Here is a 20,226-nt window from a genome sequence, read left to right as displayed (position 1 = left end):
TAAATCACAATTTAAATGGTCCTTAATCCTAGTTATTGAACCTTTTTAAAATATCATAATCTCATCTTAGTCTGTCCATAAATTCATATTTGCATATGCTTTTATATATTTTACCTTCTAAATCAGTTATTCTTTTTTGCTATATCTAAACTTCAGCTTTATAATTGTTTAGCCTTCCCTGCTTGCTCATCAAGTGAATATATGTGTGCCAGTGGAGGATGTCTGTCAGCATCTTTGAAATGTAATGGAGAACCTGACTGTGTTGATGGTTCAGATGAGGTAAAACTATCATTTGATTAAAGTTTTGAATTGCATGAACTGGGGTTGAAAGAGCAAATGTGATAAAAATAAGCAAAATTTTGACTACCAGAACTGTCTCAAATTCTATGCTGCTATATGTTATATACAAACATAACACATAGATGAACCTCCATTCTATCTGTATACTAAAACAATTTGTTACTTGTAGAGGTTGTGTTCATAAAGGCAAAATAAGATGACTCTCACTCTATAGCAAACATCAATTATTGTGAATTTCATGGTTAGACTGTCTGTGATTCCATCAACATTAATGAAGACACTGCTTTCCCATTGTGTTTGAACAGATGGACTGTGTGATAGAATGCAAGGAAGATCAGTTTCGATGTAAAAATAAAGCATACTGTATTCCAATTCGATGGCTGTGTGACGGAATTTATGACTGTGTGGATGGAAGTGATGAAGAGAACTGTGGCAGAGGTAAGATGGTGGTGGTGGTGTGCATGTGCTTATAAATGAGAGCATGTAAGTAACGTTGATCGATAGTATCTTATAGGATATGCAAAGGATAGAATTTATGAATAATTCTTTCAGCTCTTTCTAGTTCCATTCCATAATACCTTGCAGTAAATAAACAAAATCCACAAAATTTTGAAACAGAATGTAAGTCCAATCTATGCACAATGGGAGAAAACTCACTCAGATGCAAGAGTTTAGAGAATACCTGATGGCAAACTGTCTCCAGGCTAGAAACCAGGTCAGTGATAAAATGAGAGGCATAGAGGACAAAGCCTCTATGGTGGGCTCGGGGCACATAGTCTCTGAAGAGGCTGCAGGCTCTGTAGAAACAAGGTGCAGCCTGTGTAGAGACGTGGAGAATATTTATGGATATGGGACATAGTCTCTATAGAGGACACAGTATCCATAAAAAAAAAAAAATGTTTCTAGAAGCATGACTGCTCAAGTGTTCTCTGTGCCCTACCACTGTGTCCCTTCTACGTGGCTTTTCTTTCTCCGAGGGAACAGGAGGATCACATGGATTACTGGATTGCACATAGTAGCTACCTGTATGATATGTAGCTTGTAGTTTGTGCCAGAAATTGTCTTGTTTCCATGTTGTTGTGAAGATAGCTTGTACTTTTTTCAGTCTGGAAGATGATTTTCAATTTCAACATGCAATATTTTTGTAGCTTTGTGAAGACCATTTTTTTGAAACTATGTTTTGGCTATATGTCACAACATGAAAAACAGGTAGTTGTTACTGTAAGTTAATGAGAATTAGAAAGAAATGTGCTTAACATTACACAACTTGTATTTTTATATTATTTTATTTGTTTGTTCATTTCAATGCAATGTTTTGTATCTAGATCACAAATTTCTCTCAATAGACTTTACAGTTCAACATCTGGAACATGATTAACAGAGTTGATACCACCACAGGCTCCCAAACATTTTAAAACAATTTCAGGCTTTACATACAGATAGTATATATCTGTTTCTTAAGTAGATCAAGTGTTTATGATTAAATAGCGTCTCTATATCAAACCAGATAATGTCTTTATTTAGGAGAACTTTCAGTTCACCTCAGAATCTGCATGGCAATATAGAGAACAGGGAAGGTATAGACATCTGAAATAACTGTCTGTTTTCAGTAGACCTCACACTCTTGGGAGTTGATCTTTCTAGAGACAAGAGTCACCTGGATCACATGGTAGCACCAAATCACCAACATACCGTATAAAAAGCTCTGTGATTATGGTTTAGTTGGTAAGATAATCCATTCAGGGCTCAAAATCAGCCCTTGCTCTGGTGTAGGTAGAGGTCTAGTTGTGTTTCTGGAACATGGCCTGAGTAGTCACCTGTGCAAACCCTCTGTGGCTGCCAGGGCTGCCTTGTTCCTGCCAGCCCTTACTGCACCTCAGACCCTCATGTTCTGTCGCTCCATTATATGGCATCCTGTGCAAACTGGAATTGCAAGCATCTTTCATACTGAGATGGATTCTCCTCAATGCTTCACTGATGGAAGACAGAGTTGAGAGCCTTTCATAAGATCACTCACAAATTTGACAAAGCCGCATCTGCCCTATCTACTCACAGGTCTAACTTCTCTAGGGATCTTTCCATCTAGTTGCTTATGTTCAGTTGAAGTATCATGGTGACTAAAGTATTTATTCTTGGATTTATATTCCTTAAGGAGATACAATGTTTATAATTTTAGTATTTAATTTAATCTGAGGAAGTAACTTTGGTATTGATGAATATTTCTTAAAACTTTAAGAAAATATAAAGCCAAAATAAGCCTCCCTTATATTACAATTGATGTCCTGTCACTTTGAAATGGTACACTTCCACTAACAAATTTTATCCTAGGAGTCAAGGAAGCTGTGTGTGTGTGTGTGTGTGTGTGTGTGTGTGTGTGTGTGTGTGTGTGTGTGTAATGTATCAGTGCATTAAGTACAAGAGGATAAGAACAAAGGATCTTAATTTTGATACCCAGCATCCATCCATATAAAGCCCATGTGTTTGTATACCTGTAAGACCCATGTTGCGGGGACAGAGATAAGTAACTCTCAGGAGCTTGTGACCCAGGCATTGCAGTCAAGATGGTGGGCTACAGGTCAAGTGAGAGACTCTTTCTCAAGGGGCTAGCTGTGGGGCAACAGAGGAAGATGTCAAGCTCACTTCTGCCTCTAATGTTGCATGCACAGCTGAATGTACCGTCCCCCTACACACACACACACACACACACACACACACACACACACACACACACACACACAAGTTTAAGGTTCAGTATGACACATTTTTCCAATCACTGAACTTTTGTTACTTAGTTTACAAGAATAGTATTCCAAATCTGATGGAATTAATAGGAGCATTTGTATTTTAAAAGATAGAATCTATGGTCCTAACAAACCTGATGTTTATGGTGGCCTGAACTTTCATTCTTTGTTCTACTTGATCTACATTTTTGGAAAAAAGATTTACAGTATTCTTTTAGCAAACGTAAGCTCAAAGTAAGCAAACTACATTTTTTTTGATGTTACCACATATCAAAACTTCTCTCAACCCAAACCCAGATGAGAACTATCAATGGTTGTTTTCTGTGCGATCCTCTTGACCAGTTTTCTTGGGTAGCTGTGTGAAGCTGTTAGCAGCACAGTTATAGTCCAGATATGTCATTGATAAGCCTTGTATTGTGTTTTCCTTTTTTCTGTTAATCATCTGGTGAATTGATCACAAATATATCTAGGAAACTGGAATGTTAATCTAGCCAATTTCCTTAAATTGTACCTTTCCTGTTGCTTCTGTGTGCCTCATACCATCTGAGAATTAAGCATTGTAATGGACTCAGGATGCCGAGTCCCCCGATGCACTCTTTGAACTACAAATTCTTTATGGTCCAGTCTGAAGTCATTAGTAGGTTATCACAAAAACCTTTAGCTTGCTGTTACAATTATAATTAAATTTATATTTCTATCCTTAATAAAAAACAGTGCTGTGCCCAGCACTCTTCTGGGCATATACAAATAAAATGATACCTAATTCAATAGCATAGGAAGATCACTTTTCCTTTTAACAGCACTGATATACTGTAAATAGAATTTTTTAAGGTAAAGTGTGTCAAGAGTTCATAACTGTGTCTTAATTTAATTTGTCATAAAATACAGCATGCAATGAAATTGATAGTTTAAACCATTTTTATCCAAAAAATTTTGACTTTACTATATGATTTTGAATTAAAGCAATGCATACTTAAGCCCTATATTCATGTGATCTCTGTTTCTCTCTTGCTCCCTCCCTCCTCCCTTTCTTCTCTCCTTCCTCCTTTCCTTCTCCTCCCCATTCTACTTCTCCTTCTTCTTCCTTTTGGAAACACAGTCTATCTAGGTAGCTATATTACCTAGATTGCCCCCAGAATCAAGTTCTATTGCCATAGTTGTTCTAGTGGTAGAGTTAAAGCATATATCATAGCACAAAGACTGTGTTTAGATTCCCTTTAATAGTAAAAGTCACTTGTACTTTCCTTTGTATTGTTTTCAGGGAAAATATTAAATGGTTACATATTAGATTATATGAGTTTTGGTAATTGAGATTACTTTTAGATTGCAGCAATTTAGAGCTCAGCATTGCTGACACTTGAGATAAAGTAGCATTTCAGGAACCTGTGGAGTTTGAAGCCTTATGCGTGAATGTCAACCAGTCAACTCTCTGACTAATTGAGAGCCTGCCTTTCTACATGTCTTAGAATTCTGTGGTTCTAAAAGATGGCAGATGTAAGCAGAACCAGTCCTATTTTTGAAAATTTGCAGAAACTCTTAGTCCCTGTTTTAAGTGTTACTCAAATTTCTGAACAATAAAACCATAAATATCTTCCTCTAAGCATGTCTACAATTGATCAGATCATTTCTAAAGTCAATTATATGAAATCTGCCAAGTTTCCATCATACAATGAACTTGTTTTGTAAATCACAACAGGCAGAAAAATCATGAGCATTTCTTATCAGGAAAAATAAACTGATTTGTTTATCTTAGTTCTGAATTTATATCTCTGTGATGTATTACTGAGTAGTACTTATGAATATGGGTTTATAAGTTACTTTATTATGCTTTGGTCATAGATGAAGATATTGAATATCTGTGAAATTAATAGGTTGTCCAGAGAAGCACAGAAGCCCACAGTCACCAATAAGCACAGAAATCTGTACTGTGTTTCTTATCTGTCCATACACAGAACCCAAATTTATTAGCTTGTTGGGTTCTTTGCATGTGGTATTGGCACATATATTTTACATTTCAAAAGTTTTGTATTTGAGGTAATTTTCATTTTGTGTGAAAACATTAAATGTCTAAAGACAATGCCAGATTGCCCAAATTTTATAAAAAATAATGAATAGATGGTATCAGTAAATGACTTTTATCTTCGAAGAACTATTGTTTATATCGCAAAAGCTTCTTAACAGTACTATAAAATTTTAGTGAGTAAGTCGAACAGTATTTTAGGGTTGGAGAAATTTAAAAATAACTCTGTTTTTTCTTTTTTTCTATGTAGAAGTACAAGTTAAATTACAAAATATTAGTTTTTAGAGAATTTCATAAACACGTACAATGATTTTTAATAAAATTCATATTCCACTCCATGGAAACCTCTAACTCTTCTTGGATCCATCCCTCCCTCCCATCTTCATGTCTTTGTCCTTGCCATCATCTTCCTCTTCTTCCTCCTCCTCTTCCTTCTTGCTCTCTCTTCTTCTCTTTCTTTATGGCTCATTGACCTTATTTTCTGCTGGCAATACAATCAGGATTGTAGTCCATATCCTGTAGCATGGTCGACCTACCAGAAGTCACATATTTAAATAACAAAACAAAAGCAAAACTTAATTTCTTCCTCCAGAAGCCATTAACTGTCCAAAGTTTCTCAGCTATGCTTAGGGACTCAAGAGCTCCTCTACGATCCATGCATGAGTATTTATTTGTTTGATCCTTTTCAGGTTTTGAGCAGGCAAAGACCGAACACAGTTACTGAGTCAATGAGTACAGTCCTTTCATGTAGAGAAGACATTGTTTCACCCTGGGTTTTTTGTTTGTTTGTTTGGTTTTGGTTTTGGTTTTGGATTTTTGAGCCAGGGTTTCTCTCTGTAGTTTTGGCTGTCCTGGACCTTGCTTTGTAGACCAGGCTGTCCTTGAACTCATGGAGACCTGCCTGCTGCTGCCTCCAGAGTACTGAGATTAAAGGCATGTACCACCAAGTTCTAACTTTGACCCTGGTTTTTACTGTCCCTGTCCTTGCATTTGTACATTATTCTCACCCTTTTTTTTTTTTTCAAGATGGTCCCTGAGTCTTGGGGGAAGAGGGTATCAGATAGATGTCCCATTTATGGACGAAGACTCCACAGTCACTTATTCACTTCACTTTGATCAGTTTTGAGTTTCTATCCTCCACTGCATGAGGAAACTTCACTGATGAGGTCTGAGAGCTGCTTTAATCTACATGTATAGAAATAATGAAATGATAGTTCAAGGATGAACTGACTGCTGCATTATACTATGTAAGTGTGATTAAATAATAGCAGTCAGGTCACCCTTGGAAAATGTGAGCTCCCCAGCCATGAGTTTTATGCCAGATTTATAGTGCTGTGTATGTACTTCTTCCTGTAGAGTACACAATAAATCCAACCAGAAAGCAATGGTTAACCCCATAGCATTTATGCCATTATTATAACCATGGGTCTACCTTTCCATGCCAGTCATTGCTGTAACTTGTATATTTTGAAGAGGGGTACATTTATTGACAACTTTTCTCCTACAGTTGCCTGCCTAGCAATTTTTTTAACTGTTAAAGCTAGTCACTAAAGAGGAAGATTCATGGTCAGTACCAACTTGATTTATCCATTTCCTATTACCAAAGTCATGTGGTTTCTTTAGCAGCTATAAGGATGTTTAAAAAAGAGATGGAAACCTACTATTATATATATATTTTATAACCATCATGAATATATATGTATATATGACACACACACACACACACACACACACACACACACACACACACGTGATTTTAATTGGAGTAACCACACACGGAGGACAATGCTCCTCCCATAAGCCATACTTTATCAAATGAAAAGACCAGCTCCAGGAATGAGATGCTTCCCTTGGATTGTTGATCAGAGGTGTGGCAAAGACCATCCCCAAATGCAAGTTATTGCTGTTGCTTTTGGTTGCCCAAAAGAACAGGATGATATAAATTAATACTTTAAATGATAAAACCTTTTCAATTTTAACCAAAATGTGATAAATTGAAGATTATTTAGATTTACAAAAATGTTCTTCTGTTATCTCTTGCTATTCCCTAAAAAAATAAGATATGTTTGACAATAATATGAAGATATTTGGAATTGTATAATTAGAAACAAGCTTTTTGTTGAAGAAATGTGTTTGGAACTAAGAAGGAAAGAAATGTATGGAAATAAAGTAGTAAATCATAGAAAAATAGAGGATACTGAACCCTTCTGTCTGGCATTACTAATTTTTCACAATCTCCTTTTCTTAACAATGAAGGAGGAAGTATATGCAGAGCTGATGAGTTCCTGTGTAACAACTCCTTATGCAAGCTCCATTTCTGGGTTTGTGATGGAGAAGATGACTGTGGAGACAACTCAGATGAAGCCCCTGATATGTGTGGTATGGTATCTCATGTGGCTCACATTGAGCTCTCCTTTTGTAATATAACACTCTGAAGTGCATGAAGGAAGTATTGAGCTGATCTACAGATGCTATATCCTTGGAATCAGGTAGATAAAGTATACCATCAGATACATATTCTGGTTAGGTAATAAAGAGATTATGCTGTTAGAAGTTAATGACTCTGTAGGCAACCCACCAACATCTGATCTGTCATGTCAGCACTATTCACGACACAGAGTATGCACTGCTTAGGGTTTGATTACAGTAGATGGACATTTGAATTGAGTGAGGTACATTTAAATTTTGGCTCCACCTCAATGAGTGTTTTAGGATGAGGAAATTTTAATATGAAGTGTAAATAATGTGAATATGCAAATGACATAATACCAGAGGTAAAAACTTACCACAAAGACTCTTCAGAAATCAATGCATAATATACACAAAATCACATGTTAGTCATTCAGCGTTGATACTTAAAAACTGCAATACAACAGCAAACAAACAAAATAAACAAGCAACAGCAACAACCCCCAAACAACAACAACCTCCCCCAAACATACTTTATGTACAAGTTACTCGACTAATGTTTTCAAGGTATGTACAATGAAAAATCTATAAAATCTGAGATCATAAACATAAATAATTTCTTGTATTTCGAAAAGCTTCATTCTTATTATTCTTTTGTAATCTAATCTCAACAAGAAAAAAACCATGGTCTAGCTTTAATTAAAAAAAATACTTCCACATCAGATATAATTAAATAGTACCTCAAATGGTTGAAGGGGGGTGTAGTATGGGTGTGTGCATTTAAATTTCATGTTATCAAGACAAATAAAGTAATGCTTTTTCATAAATGATGACATTTACCCACTAGTTTTAATACTGAGGGTAAAATACAAAGAGGCAGATTTATTTTGTAAATGATTTCAGGGGGAAAAATTCTTTTAGAAAACATTTTTCTGTGGGTAAAATTGATGTATGATATGACAAGGTTTTCTTTGAATAATGCCAAAAGAACAGACTCTAGAGCATCACCTGAGTCATAATTATATATATATATATATATAGATAGATATAGATATATAGTGCATGTATATGCATATCACCAGATAATATACACACATACATATGTATATCATAATGTACCAAAAATGAGGCCTTCCCTACCCTGATCAACTCAGAAACACTTAATGTTCAATAAACTATATTTTCCCTTTTCATTTATATTCCACTTGATGATGAAACCATTGAGAGGAACTGGGAATAACTAGTTATTAAATAACCATACTCAAGCTGGGCGGTGGTTGCTCACGCCTTTAATCCCAGCACTTGGGAGGCAGAGTCAGGTGGATCTCTGTGAGTTTAAGGCCAGCCTGGGCTACCAAGTGAGCTCCAGGAAAGGCGCAAAGCTACGCAGAGAAACCCTGTCTCGAAAAACCAAAATAAATAAATAAATAAATAAATAAATAAATAAATAAATAAATAAATAAATAAATAACCATACTATAGAGCTACACCCTCCTGGGCCATTTCTTGTGTTGGGAAAGGCTTCTGAAGGGAATTCCCCACAGTAGAGTTGGAAAAATACTGTAAAATCTGAGTGTCTGGGCTGTCTTGCACTCCTGTCTCCCATCAGTATAAACATTAAGTAGAGCTATTCAAGCCATAGGATTTTCTACATCATTGGAGATAAAACAAACAAACAAATACCAAATCTTCTTTCTTTGAGAGGACTTTACATGCTCATTTAATGATTCACAGAAATAAGTTAAAGGTATATGAGAGAATTGTTTTTCTGTTACTGTGATAAAACACTGTGATCAAAAGCAACTTAGAGTAGAAAATAATTATTTTATTATAAAGATTTACAAAAGCATGCAACAAAATTTTTTGTTCAGTCTTGGAATAAGGGAAGTAACATTTTCATCTTAGTCTGAGTGACGTATAATTGGGACCAGTAGCAAAAAAATGTAATAAGAATTAAAATCAAACAACAAAACCCAAATGAAAACAAACAATGCTGGAGAGTGGAATTACATGTAAAAGCCCAGATACCAAGAAAACCATAGTTTAGTGGAGAAATGGAAACACTCATATTCCATTACAGCTCAAAATTAGGAGCTAGCCAAGATGCCTAAGCAGTGGTAACACTCACAAACAATATTGTGTAGCATGCTGGGTAATAGTTTTGATTATGATGATAAATACATGTGATAAAATAACTATTGACCGATCTGACATTGATGTAAGTAAAAAATTATGATCAAGTAAGTTAAGTTCTCCACTGGGTTGAATTGAACATGAGAGAGGAAGGTGTGAAGTACACAGAGCTTTTGTTTCCACATGCAAATGGAAGTAGAATTTAGAAAAATAACAGCAAAGACTGGAATTCAATTTGGCAGTGCATTTGCAGAGACATTCAAGCTTAAATTGGACATTCGATTCCAATATTTAAAGAAAGAGGTTATTCTACTTGTGTAAATGTCACAGGGGGAATAAATGTAACAAATATTTGAATGAGATTATACTGAATGAAGTAAATCATACGAATAAGGAGAGTAGGGAAGAATGTTGAATGACACTAAATATTGAGAAGAGTGTGAGCTGTCAGAAGAGTTAGTTGGACAATCATAACAAGATTACAAAAACTAAAAATTAAGGAGGATGGCCCATGACATAGAACCTAAGAGTACCCTTCAAAAAGAAGTGATGGTTTTTGAGATGTAAAAATAAATTCCAGATCAGGAGGAAAACTATTTTAAAAATGTAAATAAATAAATTTCAATCTTATTACTTTTATTAAAAATGGATTCTTTTCTCATAGAATATATCCTGAATACAGTTTCCCTTCCTTCTTCCCCTTCCAGTTCCTTCCCACCCCCTCTCATCGGGATCTACTTGCTTTCTGTCTCTCATTAGAAAAGAACAGCCTTCTAAGAGATAAGAGATAAACATAACAAAATAAAATATAAGATAAAACAAAAGCCATTATAAACAATCTGGGCAGGGCAACCATCAGAATGAAAAAACCCCAAGCAAAGGCACAAAAATCAGAGACCCATTAATTCACACCAAAAGGAGTCCAATAAAAATACCGAACTGTGTAATATATTCACAGAGGACCTGGTGCAGACATATGTAGTCCCCATGCTTGCTGCTTCAGTTTCTGTGAGTTCATATAAGCTTTGCTCAGTTGATTTAGAGGCCCTTGTTCTCTTGGTGTCCTGCATTCCCTCTGGCTCTTATACTCTTTCCACTTCTCTTTCTCAGGTTTCCTGAGGTCTGGGGTGAGGTATTTAATGGAGATGTCCCATTTGGAATTGTGTGTTCCAAGATGTCCCCTACCCCCTCTTTATCTCTCTTGATCTCTAATGTCTGGTTGTTCGTCACTGTACTTGTTCCTGTGTGCTAAAGGAGGAAGCTTCTTTGATGATGGCAGAATAAAACATTATCTAAGATCTATGAGTATACAAACTATCATTAGAAGTCATTCTAGTTTTTATTTTTTTTAAAGACCACTACTAGCTAGATTTACCCTAGGTCTCTGAGTTATCTAGTCTCTGGTCCTTTGTCACCCAAGAAGTCTCATGTCATTAAGGATGTTAAATTAGTTGTTGGCTCATGTGTAGAGGCAAGTATATTTGTAAAGATTTCAACAATGCAACCACATAAGAGCCAACAGCTCATTTCCTGCCCTCTCTTATTTCACCTCATCCTTATTAACCCCCTGCCTTCTCTACTCATCTCTTTCTGAGATCTATGACATTTGGTTTAATTTTATGACCCATTTAGTTTAAGCAGCACAATCTGTGTACTTACCAGATGGGAACTATCTATTGGAGCCTGGGGAAGTTACCAATGGCACATAAATGAAAGCATTGTATCCCCTTCTCCATTAAAATGACAGTAGCAAATCATTCAATGGTGAAGGGTGGAGCCATCTTGACAATCCTCTAATCTTGCCTGACTACTGACCAGTTTCTTCTTGTTCAGACCCAGGGAAGGCACCTATCACTGCTGTGAGTTCATGATTATAATGGCTGTGTCTTGTCTTGAAGGTGGCATTTCACATCCATTACTCATATTTTTTGGTTCTTATGTTTTTTTTTCTTCCTCTTCTTTTTAATGTTCCATGAGCTTTATAGAAAATTATGTAACTGTCTTGTTTAAGGCTGAGTGCTGTGGGATGGTCTTTCTGTATGCTGTGAATAGGTGTTGTTACCATTGGTTAATAAAGAAGTTTCATTTGACTCATGTTTTTGTGGGTCTCAACTCTTTTTTTAAGCTTTTGTCAGGTTTTATGCAGAAATCCTGGCCCCACATTGGAATGCCAATATAGTCGGAAGTTTTCCTGTACCCTGCAGCTGCTTAGTCCCAAATAAACACACAGAGGTTTAATATTAATTACAAACTGTTTGATCTATGGTTCTGGCTTATTGCTAGCAATCTCTGACATCTTGAATTAACCAATTTCTGTTAATCTATGTTCTGCCATGTGGCCATAGTGTTACCGGTCTGATGGCATCTTATTCCTTGGGCAGTTGGATGGTGTCTGTTTCAACTTTGCCTCCCTTCTCCCTGTATCTCTCTTTGATTTCCTACCTGGCTATAAACTGTCTTACTATAGGCCAAAGCAGCTTCTTTATTAACCAATGGTAGCGACACATATTCATACAGCAACATACAGAAGACCATCCCACAGCAGCGGAGCACTTACCCACCACTTATTCTATACACTTTGTGTAGGTACAAGCCTTTACACCTACTGTCATTTATTAGACAGAGAGGCTTCTCTGATTAAGGTTGAGGAGAGCATTTTTTGATGGGCACAAATATATATGTCTAGAAGGCAGATTGGCACTGAGTCAATTTAGGTAAATGATCCTGCCAATGAGTTTTTGTTCAGGTTTATGTTGCCTAGCATGGATTCCCTTGTGTGACACTGTTCCTGGGGAGACATGATCAGTTTACTCAATCCAGGTAGGGAACGAACAACAGAAATAATGTAAGAACACCATAAAAGTGTAACTTAGAGAACAGTCAAGTTTTACTCAATTTACAGAAGAATGGGTGAGGGGTTACTTATAAGAGGCAGAAATGACTCAAAGACAGCTATGTCACCAAAAGCCCTCCTCAACAATGGGTAATACGAACGCTAAAAACCTGGAACTCACAGCATTGAGTTTACCATTTACAGGCAGCTTGACAAATTGAAGAATGTTTGTTCCAGGCATTTCATTTTGTTTGAGCTTCTTCTAGGCAATTCAGCTGGACTCTTCTTCTTCTAGCTTATTTGTCTATTTTCTACTTCTTTCATGCAGTCTGAATTGTCTGAGAGTATGCAGGCACTGTGGATGGTCTCTGTCTTTTCCAGGTGGTTTGGTTATTTAGCTCCCCTTCTAGGAAGGTTAGCTTCTCAGAGAGTCTCTTTCAGCAGTCATTACTGCTTGCAAATGCTTGGAGGAAGGAGCCTAGTGAATCTGGTCACTTTCAGGGATTTTCTCAATCCCTTAAGTTGTTTACTTCCTAATCTTTAAGATCTTTCATACAGAATGAAATGTTTTACCTCTTTTTAGTGCACTTGGTGTCTTAAAAAGCTTCCCTGTGAGCTTCCTTGTTTGATGTAATATATTATCACCTCCTTTACAATGCCCTGCATTTTAGTGTGCTTCCATAGAAAAATGAATGTGTTATATTAAAGGAAATAACTACACAGCATTGCTCCTGTGGGGTGGGGTTAAAATCCAATCTGGGAATGATTGGCTATCTTCACAGCAGTAGTATCATTAATTCACGAGTGAGCACATCCTGCCTGGCAGTTCAGATTCATAGCTTATAAAGATTTTAGAAACCTTCTTGTTCTCCCCTAGAAGACTGCACAGTATCTCGTGAGCTGTGAAAACTTTCTGGCAGAGAAGAAGCTTCCATCTTAGCTCCAGCTTGATTCTCTGTAACAGGCAACAAAAATATGTGATGGTCTCAGTAACAAGATTTAGTCACCTCCTTGTGGTGGAGAATGAGAACAATGGAAAGATTTTTTTGTTCATTTGTTTGGAGTATCTCTGGGGTCCTCCTAACCAACATCTCATGAACATGTATCTCCCATCACTAGCACAGGGGATGCTTGTATTTTGTTAGTATTTTGTGGCTTCAAGGAGTAACATTTTTCCAGTCTTGCATAGTACCTGACATTAGGTACCATATTTGTTTTGAATTCTTTTTTAATGTACCAATACTGAAGATATACCAATGAAATTCTGAAAGGTGTTAGGAAGCTACAATATCTTTAAACATGAAACATGATGCTTAATTAAAGTAAGATATATTCATAACAGGTTAGGAAAGGAAAGAGTGTCCTTTGGGTAAAACAGGATTTTATTAAATCAAGGACTTGTAAAAGAGTCACATGTGTCCAGGAGAAGACATGAATATATTGGTAGACTATTAAAAAAGATAAGACTTCAAGCTGTAGGAGTGATATGGACAAGATAATAAAAAGGCTATTAGGTCATGCAAAGTGTCTTAAATCATACATGGAAGGTGATAGATAACTCTGGAGGACGTAGAGAATAATGTTAGCCTGATAGTTCCTCTGAGCATGGGAAATATATCTGAGGATATTTAAGATAAGACACTACAGAATATTTTAAAAACTGGGGTTTTTATTATGGTAACTGTTATGGATTAAAAAGAAAATGACAAGTTTGGGGACAATATCTACAATGTGTCATAACTAAATACAGTTATGAATTATTAACATTAAAGAATTTAGAATAATTCCCATTTTCTTGCTTTGATGTGCCAGTAACAAAATCATGGTAATAACCATAGCTCAAGTGTTAACTTGATGCAGTCAGAGGAAAGAATTGGTGGATTAGTGAATTTGTTGAATTTAAAATACTTTAAGTAGATCATATTTCCAGCCAGTCTTGAGATCACAGGTCTAGGTGGAAAACTGGCACGATTTAGCATATAAGCACAAGTAAATCAGTTAGTATAATTGAGAGCAACTATAGGAAGATTTCAAGAGGAAGCAATTCAGCACCAAGGACAGAGCACAGCATTATTTATAGGTATGTGTAATAATCAGAGAGATCTTCTAGGATTTAGGGACAGAATACTGTAGCGTGGGATAAATAAAATTTCTTCACTTTCAAGATCACACACTAAAATGAATAACAAAGATTGCCTCATAGACTTTACAAATCTAAATATGTGTTTAAACAGGGTGTTAAAGAACCTAGGTCAAAGGTTGATACTTTAACCTGCCATACATTCAGTGAGATCAGAACTGCAAATCAAACCACAGAGCGTGCTTCCTTCCTTGTCCCATTTACAGTCTTCAACTGTGCACTCTTCTGCAATTAGTAACTTGTACCAAAAGGTTCTACATTTTTTCTAGTATCCAACATTAGCCATTTTGCAACTCAAGACAAAAGCCAAATTATCTGTTTAAAAAGCAAAGCACATTCTTAATAAGAAAACTCACCTGAAAGCGTCACTTTGTTGTTTCTCTGTTATTGTTTTTGCAGTCAAATTTCTTTGCCCACCCACAAGGCCTCACAGATGCAGAAATGATAGAATCTGCCTGCAACTTGAGAAAATGTGCAATGGGATTAATGACTGTGGGGACAACTCAGATGAAGATCACTGCAGTGGTAAGTCTGTTCAATTGGAAATACTGATTTAGGAACAAGTTGCAAGATAAGAGAATGAATTTAGTACTTAAAATTATAGCAAAGAATTCCCTGTGGATATATGAAAGCCTTTTTCCAATCACCAGCGTTTTAAATGGACATATGAAAGTCACCCCCTAACATTTAATCTGTATAAAAAAAGCTACACAGCTTTATCTACAGCCTTCCACTAAGGCATTTCATTCAAGAAAATATTAACATCATGAGAAAAAAACTTGGTTTAAAATACTTCTTTGTCAAAAATAGAGATGAGGTGAAAAGATCTGCATAGAGTATGTGCAAATATACCCTTTCCTGAAAATTCTGAGATATAAAAAGTTCCTGTATCAACAGTACATTTTCAATAAAGATAGCTCAAAGACCATACTGGAGCAAACCTCCTTTAAGACTGTCTTTATCAGCTAAAAAGTCCTAATTGTTGAAAAAGTCATATCAAAAACTGTAAATTACTAAAATGTATACATTTTAAACAAGTTTAAATGGAGTCATCATATGGTGGAAGTGGACAATACCCAAATAGATATCATACACTACCTAATAAAATCCCTAGTAACAGGAATGGGTTATATGTTTTTTGAATTGTTGATCCATGGGTTCCCATAGACCCCCTCCACACACACAAATTACATTTTATTGTCAATGCTGTGGGTTACACTGTACAACTTGATAGTGAGACAGTACTACTGAAGATATTACACACTTGAATTAGAAAATATGGAAAAAAATCGAGCTGGTTCTCAACTGGAAGCTGCATTCCTACTGGATAGCTTTCATAGTAGTGAATAGTACTATGAATACTACCAAGAGAAACACTGATCGTCAGCCAATACATAGATATGAAGCCTGAAACTACAATAATGTCTGACTGACAAAGTAAGATCATTGGTGCAACAGTGGCACAAAGGTTATGAGAGTAACATAGCACTTTTTAGAATTAGACTCAAGGCTCAATTCACCAGATAGAACTCATTAATAATGAGAATAAGAATCTGAGCCTGGCAGCTATGGACCTTATGGTGAAACCTACTGACATCAGTGTGCTAAATACACATATCAATAAAATGACATACTGACTCACAGATCAGTGCATTTCTCAGTCCTCTCCAGAAAGATTTCTATTAGTCAGCGCTTAATACAGAAACCCACAACTAGTCAATGAGTAGAGAATAAAAGACTATGAAATGGTCAACCCAAAGTTGAGTGTGTATATCTCACTTTCCCTCTCAAGGCAGAGATCTACGTGAAAGAGAGAACAGAAATATCATAAAAGGCAGAGATGATAGATGACTTCAAGGAAACAATGTTTTCCAGACAATGGGGCATATATGTATATTAATGCTCTGAAACCATGACAGCATGCATAAGCCCCACACAAGCTCAAGCCAGACAAAATCACAGCACAGATGGTTGCAGGAAGTGGAAGTCTCTTTTCGAGCCAACAGGCATTTCACAATTGGATAGCTGCTGGGAGAGGAAAAGTCCATTTTCTTCAATGAAGTTACGTTGGGTATATCAACCATACCCTAGGGCAGGCTCCATGCTCAGGAATAGTTGGCCAAGACAAACTGGACATTTTCTTTTCTTTTCTCTTGTTTTGTTATTTATTTGTTCATTTGTGATTTTTGTCTGGCTTACACATATGCCCCATTGTGAGAGAGACAGAGAATATGAAGTAGGCCAGGTAAATGGATGGAAAAGATCTGGGAGAGGTGGGAGAGGGAATGAATATGATCAAAACATACTATATGAAATTCTCAAAGAATAAATAAAACATGTATTATTTTAAAAAAATTCTGCTTGGGATAATATTCATACATTTTCTTATAAATACTGGGTGTTGTTTAATATAGAAAATATTTTCATTTTTTCCAAATTCTAAAACTTTAAAAATTTGTTTGATTTAGGCCCTATAACTTAAAATTTAAGATAGAAAGTCTCTTTTCATAGCATTTAGTCCATTCTTGAATTGTGAGCTCAGTATGTTCAGTTTTATGGTATGTGTTGGGCAATATTATTTTAAGATGTTTTACTTTTGTTTATGCTGCACTTGTTTAACTCTTGAACCTGTGTTACTGTGCCTGTCTAAACCCCTGATGGTTTAATAAAGAGCTGAATGGCCAATGGCAAGGAAGAAGAAAGGCTGGGCATGGCTGTCAGGCAGAGAGACTATATAGAAGGAGAAATATGGGAGGTGGGAGAAGTAGCCAGAGAAGGAGGAGGACTCCAGGGTCCAGCCACCCAAGTATATAGCAAGCCATGGCTTAAGTGTAAGATTTACAGAAGTAAGAGAATAGAAAAGCCCATAGGCAAAAGGTAGATGGGATAATTTAAAGTTAAGAAAAGTTGGCTAGAAACTAAGCCAAGCTGAGGCCAGGCATTCATAATTAAGAATAAGCATGTGTGTGTGTGTGTGTGTGTGTGTGTGTGTGTGTGTGTGTGTGTGTGTGTGTGTGTGATTTATTTGGGAGCTGAGTGGCAGGCCTCCCAAAGGAGCCAAAAAATAAACCAACAACAGGTATGAAGCACTAACTAACCACTTAAGAGCTCAATATGTTCAGTTTTATGGTATCAAACACTAACTAACCACTTTCTCGATGACTGTGAGCTCAGTATGTTCAGTTTTATAGTATGAAACACTAACTAACCACTTTCTCAATGATTACACAGTTGAGCAGTCATTCAAAGCCAAGCCTTGTAAGAAGGATGAGTTTGCCTGCAGTAACAAAAAGTGCATCCCCATGGAGCTGCAGTGCGATGGGCTTGATGACTGTGGAGATGGTTCAGATGAACAGGGCTGCACAAAAAGTAAGTGGTTCCTATTATGAGAGTATAGAAAGGCAGATGTTCTAACATGAAAATATTGTACTCTTATTTAGAGACAACTCATCATGGTGTACTTTGCTGAAGTAACATTACTTGGAACATCACTCGGTTTTACGCCTATAAGATAGAACCGCTTGATTCCGCCATGAATATTTTTGTTAGAGTATGTTTTATTTAACTGCGAAATTTTTGAGTATCTGTAAGGATGTGTCATACTTATTTAATTATCAAAATTGTAATTTTTTTTCAAAATTTGATCATTTGATGTAGTTTAGAGACAACAGAGTGGTTTTTCCATAATAATGCTCCTCTGGTTTATTTGCATTTAAAAATACATTCCTTAATGGAAGATAAAGTAAAGAAATTCAAACTACTCTGCTAAAATTACAGGGAAGCCTTACTTTGTTCTAATAGCTGTGTAACCCTGTTTTCCACTCAGATGTTCTTTTGTATTAGTGTGTCCTGACTAAAAATGGAATAAGCTGTGAATTTAGCTTTTTGGCTGGAGTAAAATGCTAGCCTCTAATGAATTTATCTGCAGGGAAATAGTAAAAAAAAAAAACCTTGAAGACATTTCTAGGAATGGTTCTGGCTCTTAGAGAAGGATTATGGATGGGTAAATGTTGTTCTGATGATGGCCTTTCAGGAAAATCACTGACTCCTTACTCAGTTCTAGGAAGTAGTGTGGCTTGACGATGGCTGTCAATATGAGTGTCAGCAGCTGTTCTCAGCTGTGTCTAATGTAGTGAGTTCAATCTTTTTCTACCCTTTTCTCCTTTGTAAGAAAGGAGAGTGTGGATGTACAGAAAACTAGCACCCGTAATAGGAATTATCCATGTAATAAAAATATTATTTCAAATTAAAAAATCAACTCCCAGCTCAAAAACCAGAGTCATATTAGTCTTGATTCCACTGTCTTTTAAATCCTAGGTCTCAGTGAACACACCTGTGAAGACAATGGGAATCCATGTGGAGATGATGCATACTGTAATCAAGTAAAAACATCTGTTTTCTGTCGCTGCAAGCCTGGATTTCGGAGAAACATGAAAGGCAGACAGTGTGAAGGTAGTATACATTTCCTCAACAGCTTGTGCTCAATTCCTTGGCTTATAGAGATTCCCAAGGCTGCTAAGTTGTGAGGTGACAAGGGACTGATTTTCAGAAAAGCTATTTATATATGGGCTGTCATTTCACTTATGAGAGAAAGAGAGTCTCTGGGGTGATGAGCCTGTTTGTTTTCACAGCTAAGCTAACCATCCCTGAGACTACAAAGCTTCTCTGAACAAATTCACACCAGCGGGAATTTCATTTGTGTCATAGCAATTCTATTTTGAAATGCAAATGATGAATTTATTGGTTAAGATCTACTGCAGTATTAGACTCATTTCATAAAGGAATATGTTTGAGAAGATCCATTTCTCTTGACAGTGGCATTCATCATGCTGTGACAGATAATTTACTTTGAGAAACTTGTAAGCTTTTGTCCTAGTATCATATTTTAAACAATCTTTTATAATATGTCTTTAAAAATTCAAAGTCAGTGTCTAAATGACTTGTCAACTGGCTTGTGATCATATAAAAATTAGGCATGTAGTAAGAGAGAATATCAGAGTAAGTTATATGTAAATATAATTTACATCAGGGTCTTCCCTATAGAGCCATGAAGTATACAACCAAATATATACATTTTTGCAATTTTCTATGATAAAACCATTTTTGTAATCATATTTACTTGTTGTTATAATTTGGGATAATCTCAGATATCTGTGTGGCATATTTATGCTAAATAAATTTTTTGTCAATTTTATTAAGAATTTTGTTATATGTATGTATACATGAGCTTTTGTGAATACATGGAGGCTAAAGATTGACATCATTCCTCTGTGACTTTCCACCTTGTTTTGGTGACATGAAATCTCTTACTGAACTTGAACTTCAGTCATTGGTTAGATTGGTTGACCAGCAAGCTCGAAGAATCCTCTTCTCCACTGTGTCCCCCTGCCCCCAGTGCCGGGATTACAGGTGTAATTTATGTTGCCTTGCACTTTATGTGGAGCATGGGCATCTAAACTCAGTTCCTCAGCATGCCCATCCAGCACGGTATCCAATGAGCCATCTCCCCAGCCCCGGAACATTCTAAAACAATTTCTTTTTCTAGCATTTATCTCTTCAAATTCCTGGTTTAAAAATTACTTTATGGTTTTCAGGCAATATGAAAAAAACTAATTCATTACATTCACACGAGGAAGATGGAAGCTATATT

General features: G+C 36.2%; 1 protein-coding gene across 1 annotated transcript in view; it reads left to right on the top strand.

Moving 5' to 3' along the window:
* The window catches only part of Lrp1b (LDL receptor related protein 1B), a 1,955,528-nt gene that overhangs the window by 1,804,341 nt on the left and 130,961 nt on the right, over window positions 1–20,226 (top strand). Inside the window, exons 70-75 of the mRNA XM_042275227.2 lie at window positions 173–279; window positions 606–738; window positions 7,318–7,440; window positions 14,976–15,101; window positions 17,808–17,945; window positions 18,894–19,028. Of these exons, the coding sequence (XP_042131161.1) occupies window positions 173–279; window positions 606–738; window positions 7,318–7,440; window positions 14,976–15,101; window positions 17,808–17,945; window positions 18,894–19,028 (762 nt within the window). The remainder of the gene's footprint in view (window positions 1–172; window positions 280–605; window positions 739–7,317; window positions 7,441–14,975; window positions 15,102–17,807; window positions 17,946–18,893; window positions 19,029–20,226) is intronic.

The sequence above is a fragment of the Peromyscus maniculatus genome, chromosome 4 (genome assembly GCF_049852395.1).
Source record: "Peromyscus maniculatus bairdii isolate BWxNUB_F1_BW_parent chromosome 4, HU_Pman_BW_mat_3.1, whole genome shotgun sequence".
NCBI lineage: Eukaryota > Metazoa > Chordata > Mammalia > Rodentia > Cricetidae > Peromyscus > Peromyscus maniculatus.
Note: the sequence above shows the minus strand (reverse complement) of the source record. Positions and strands in the feature narration are given on the sequence as shown.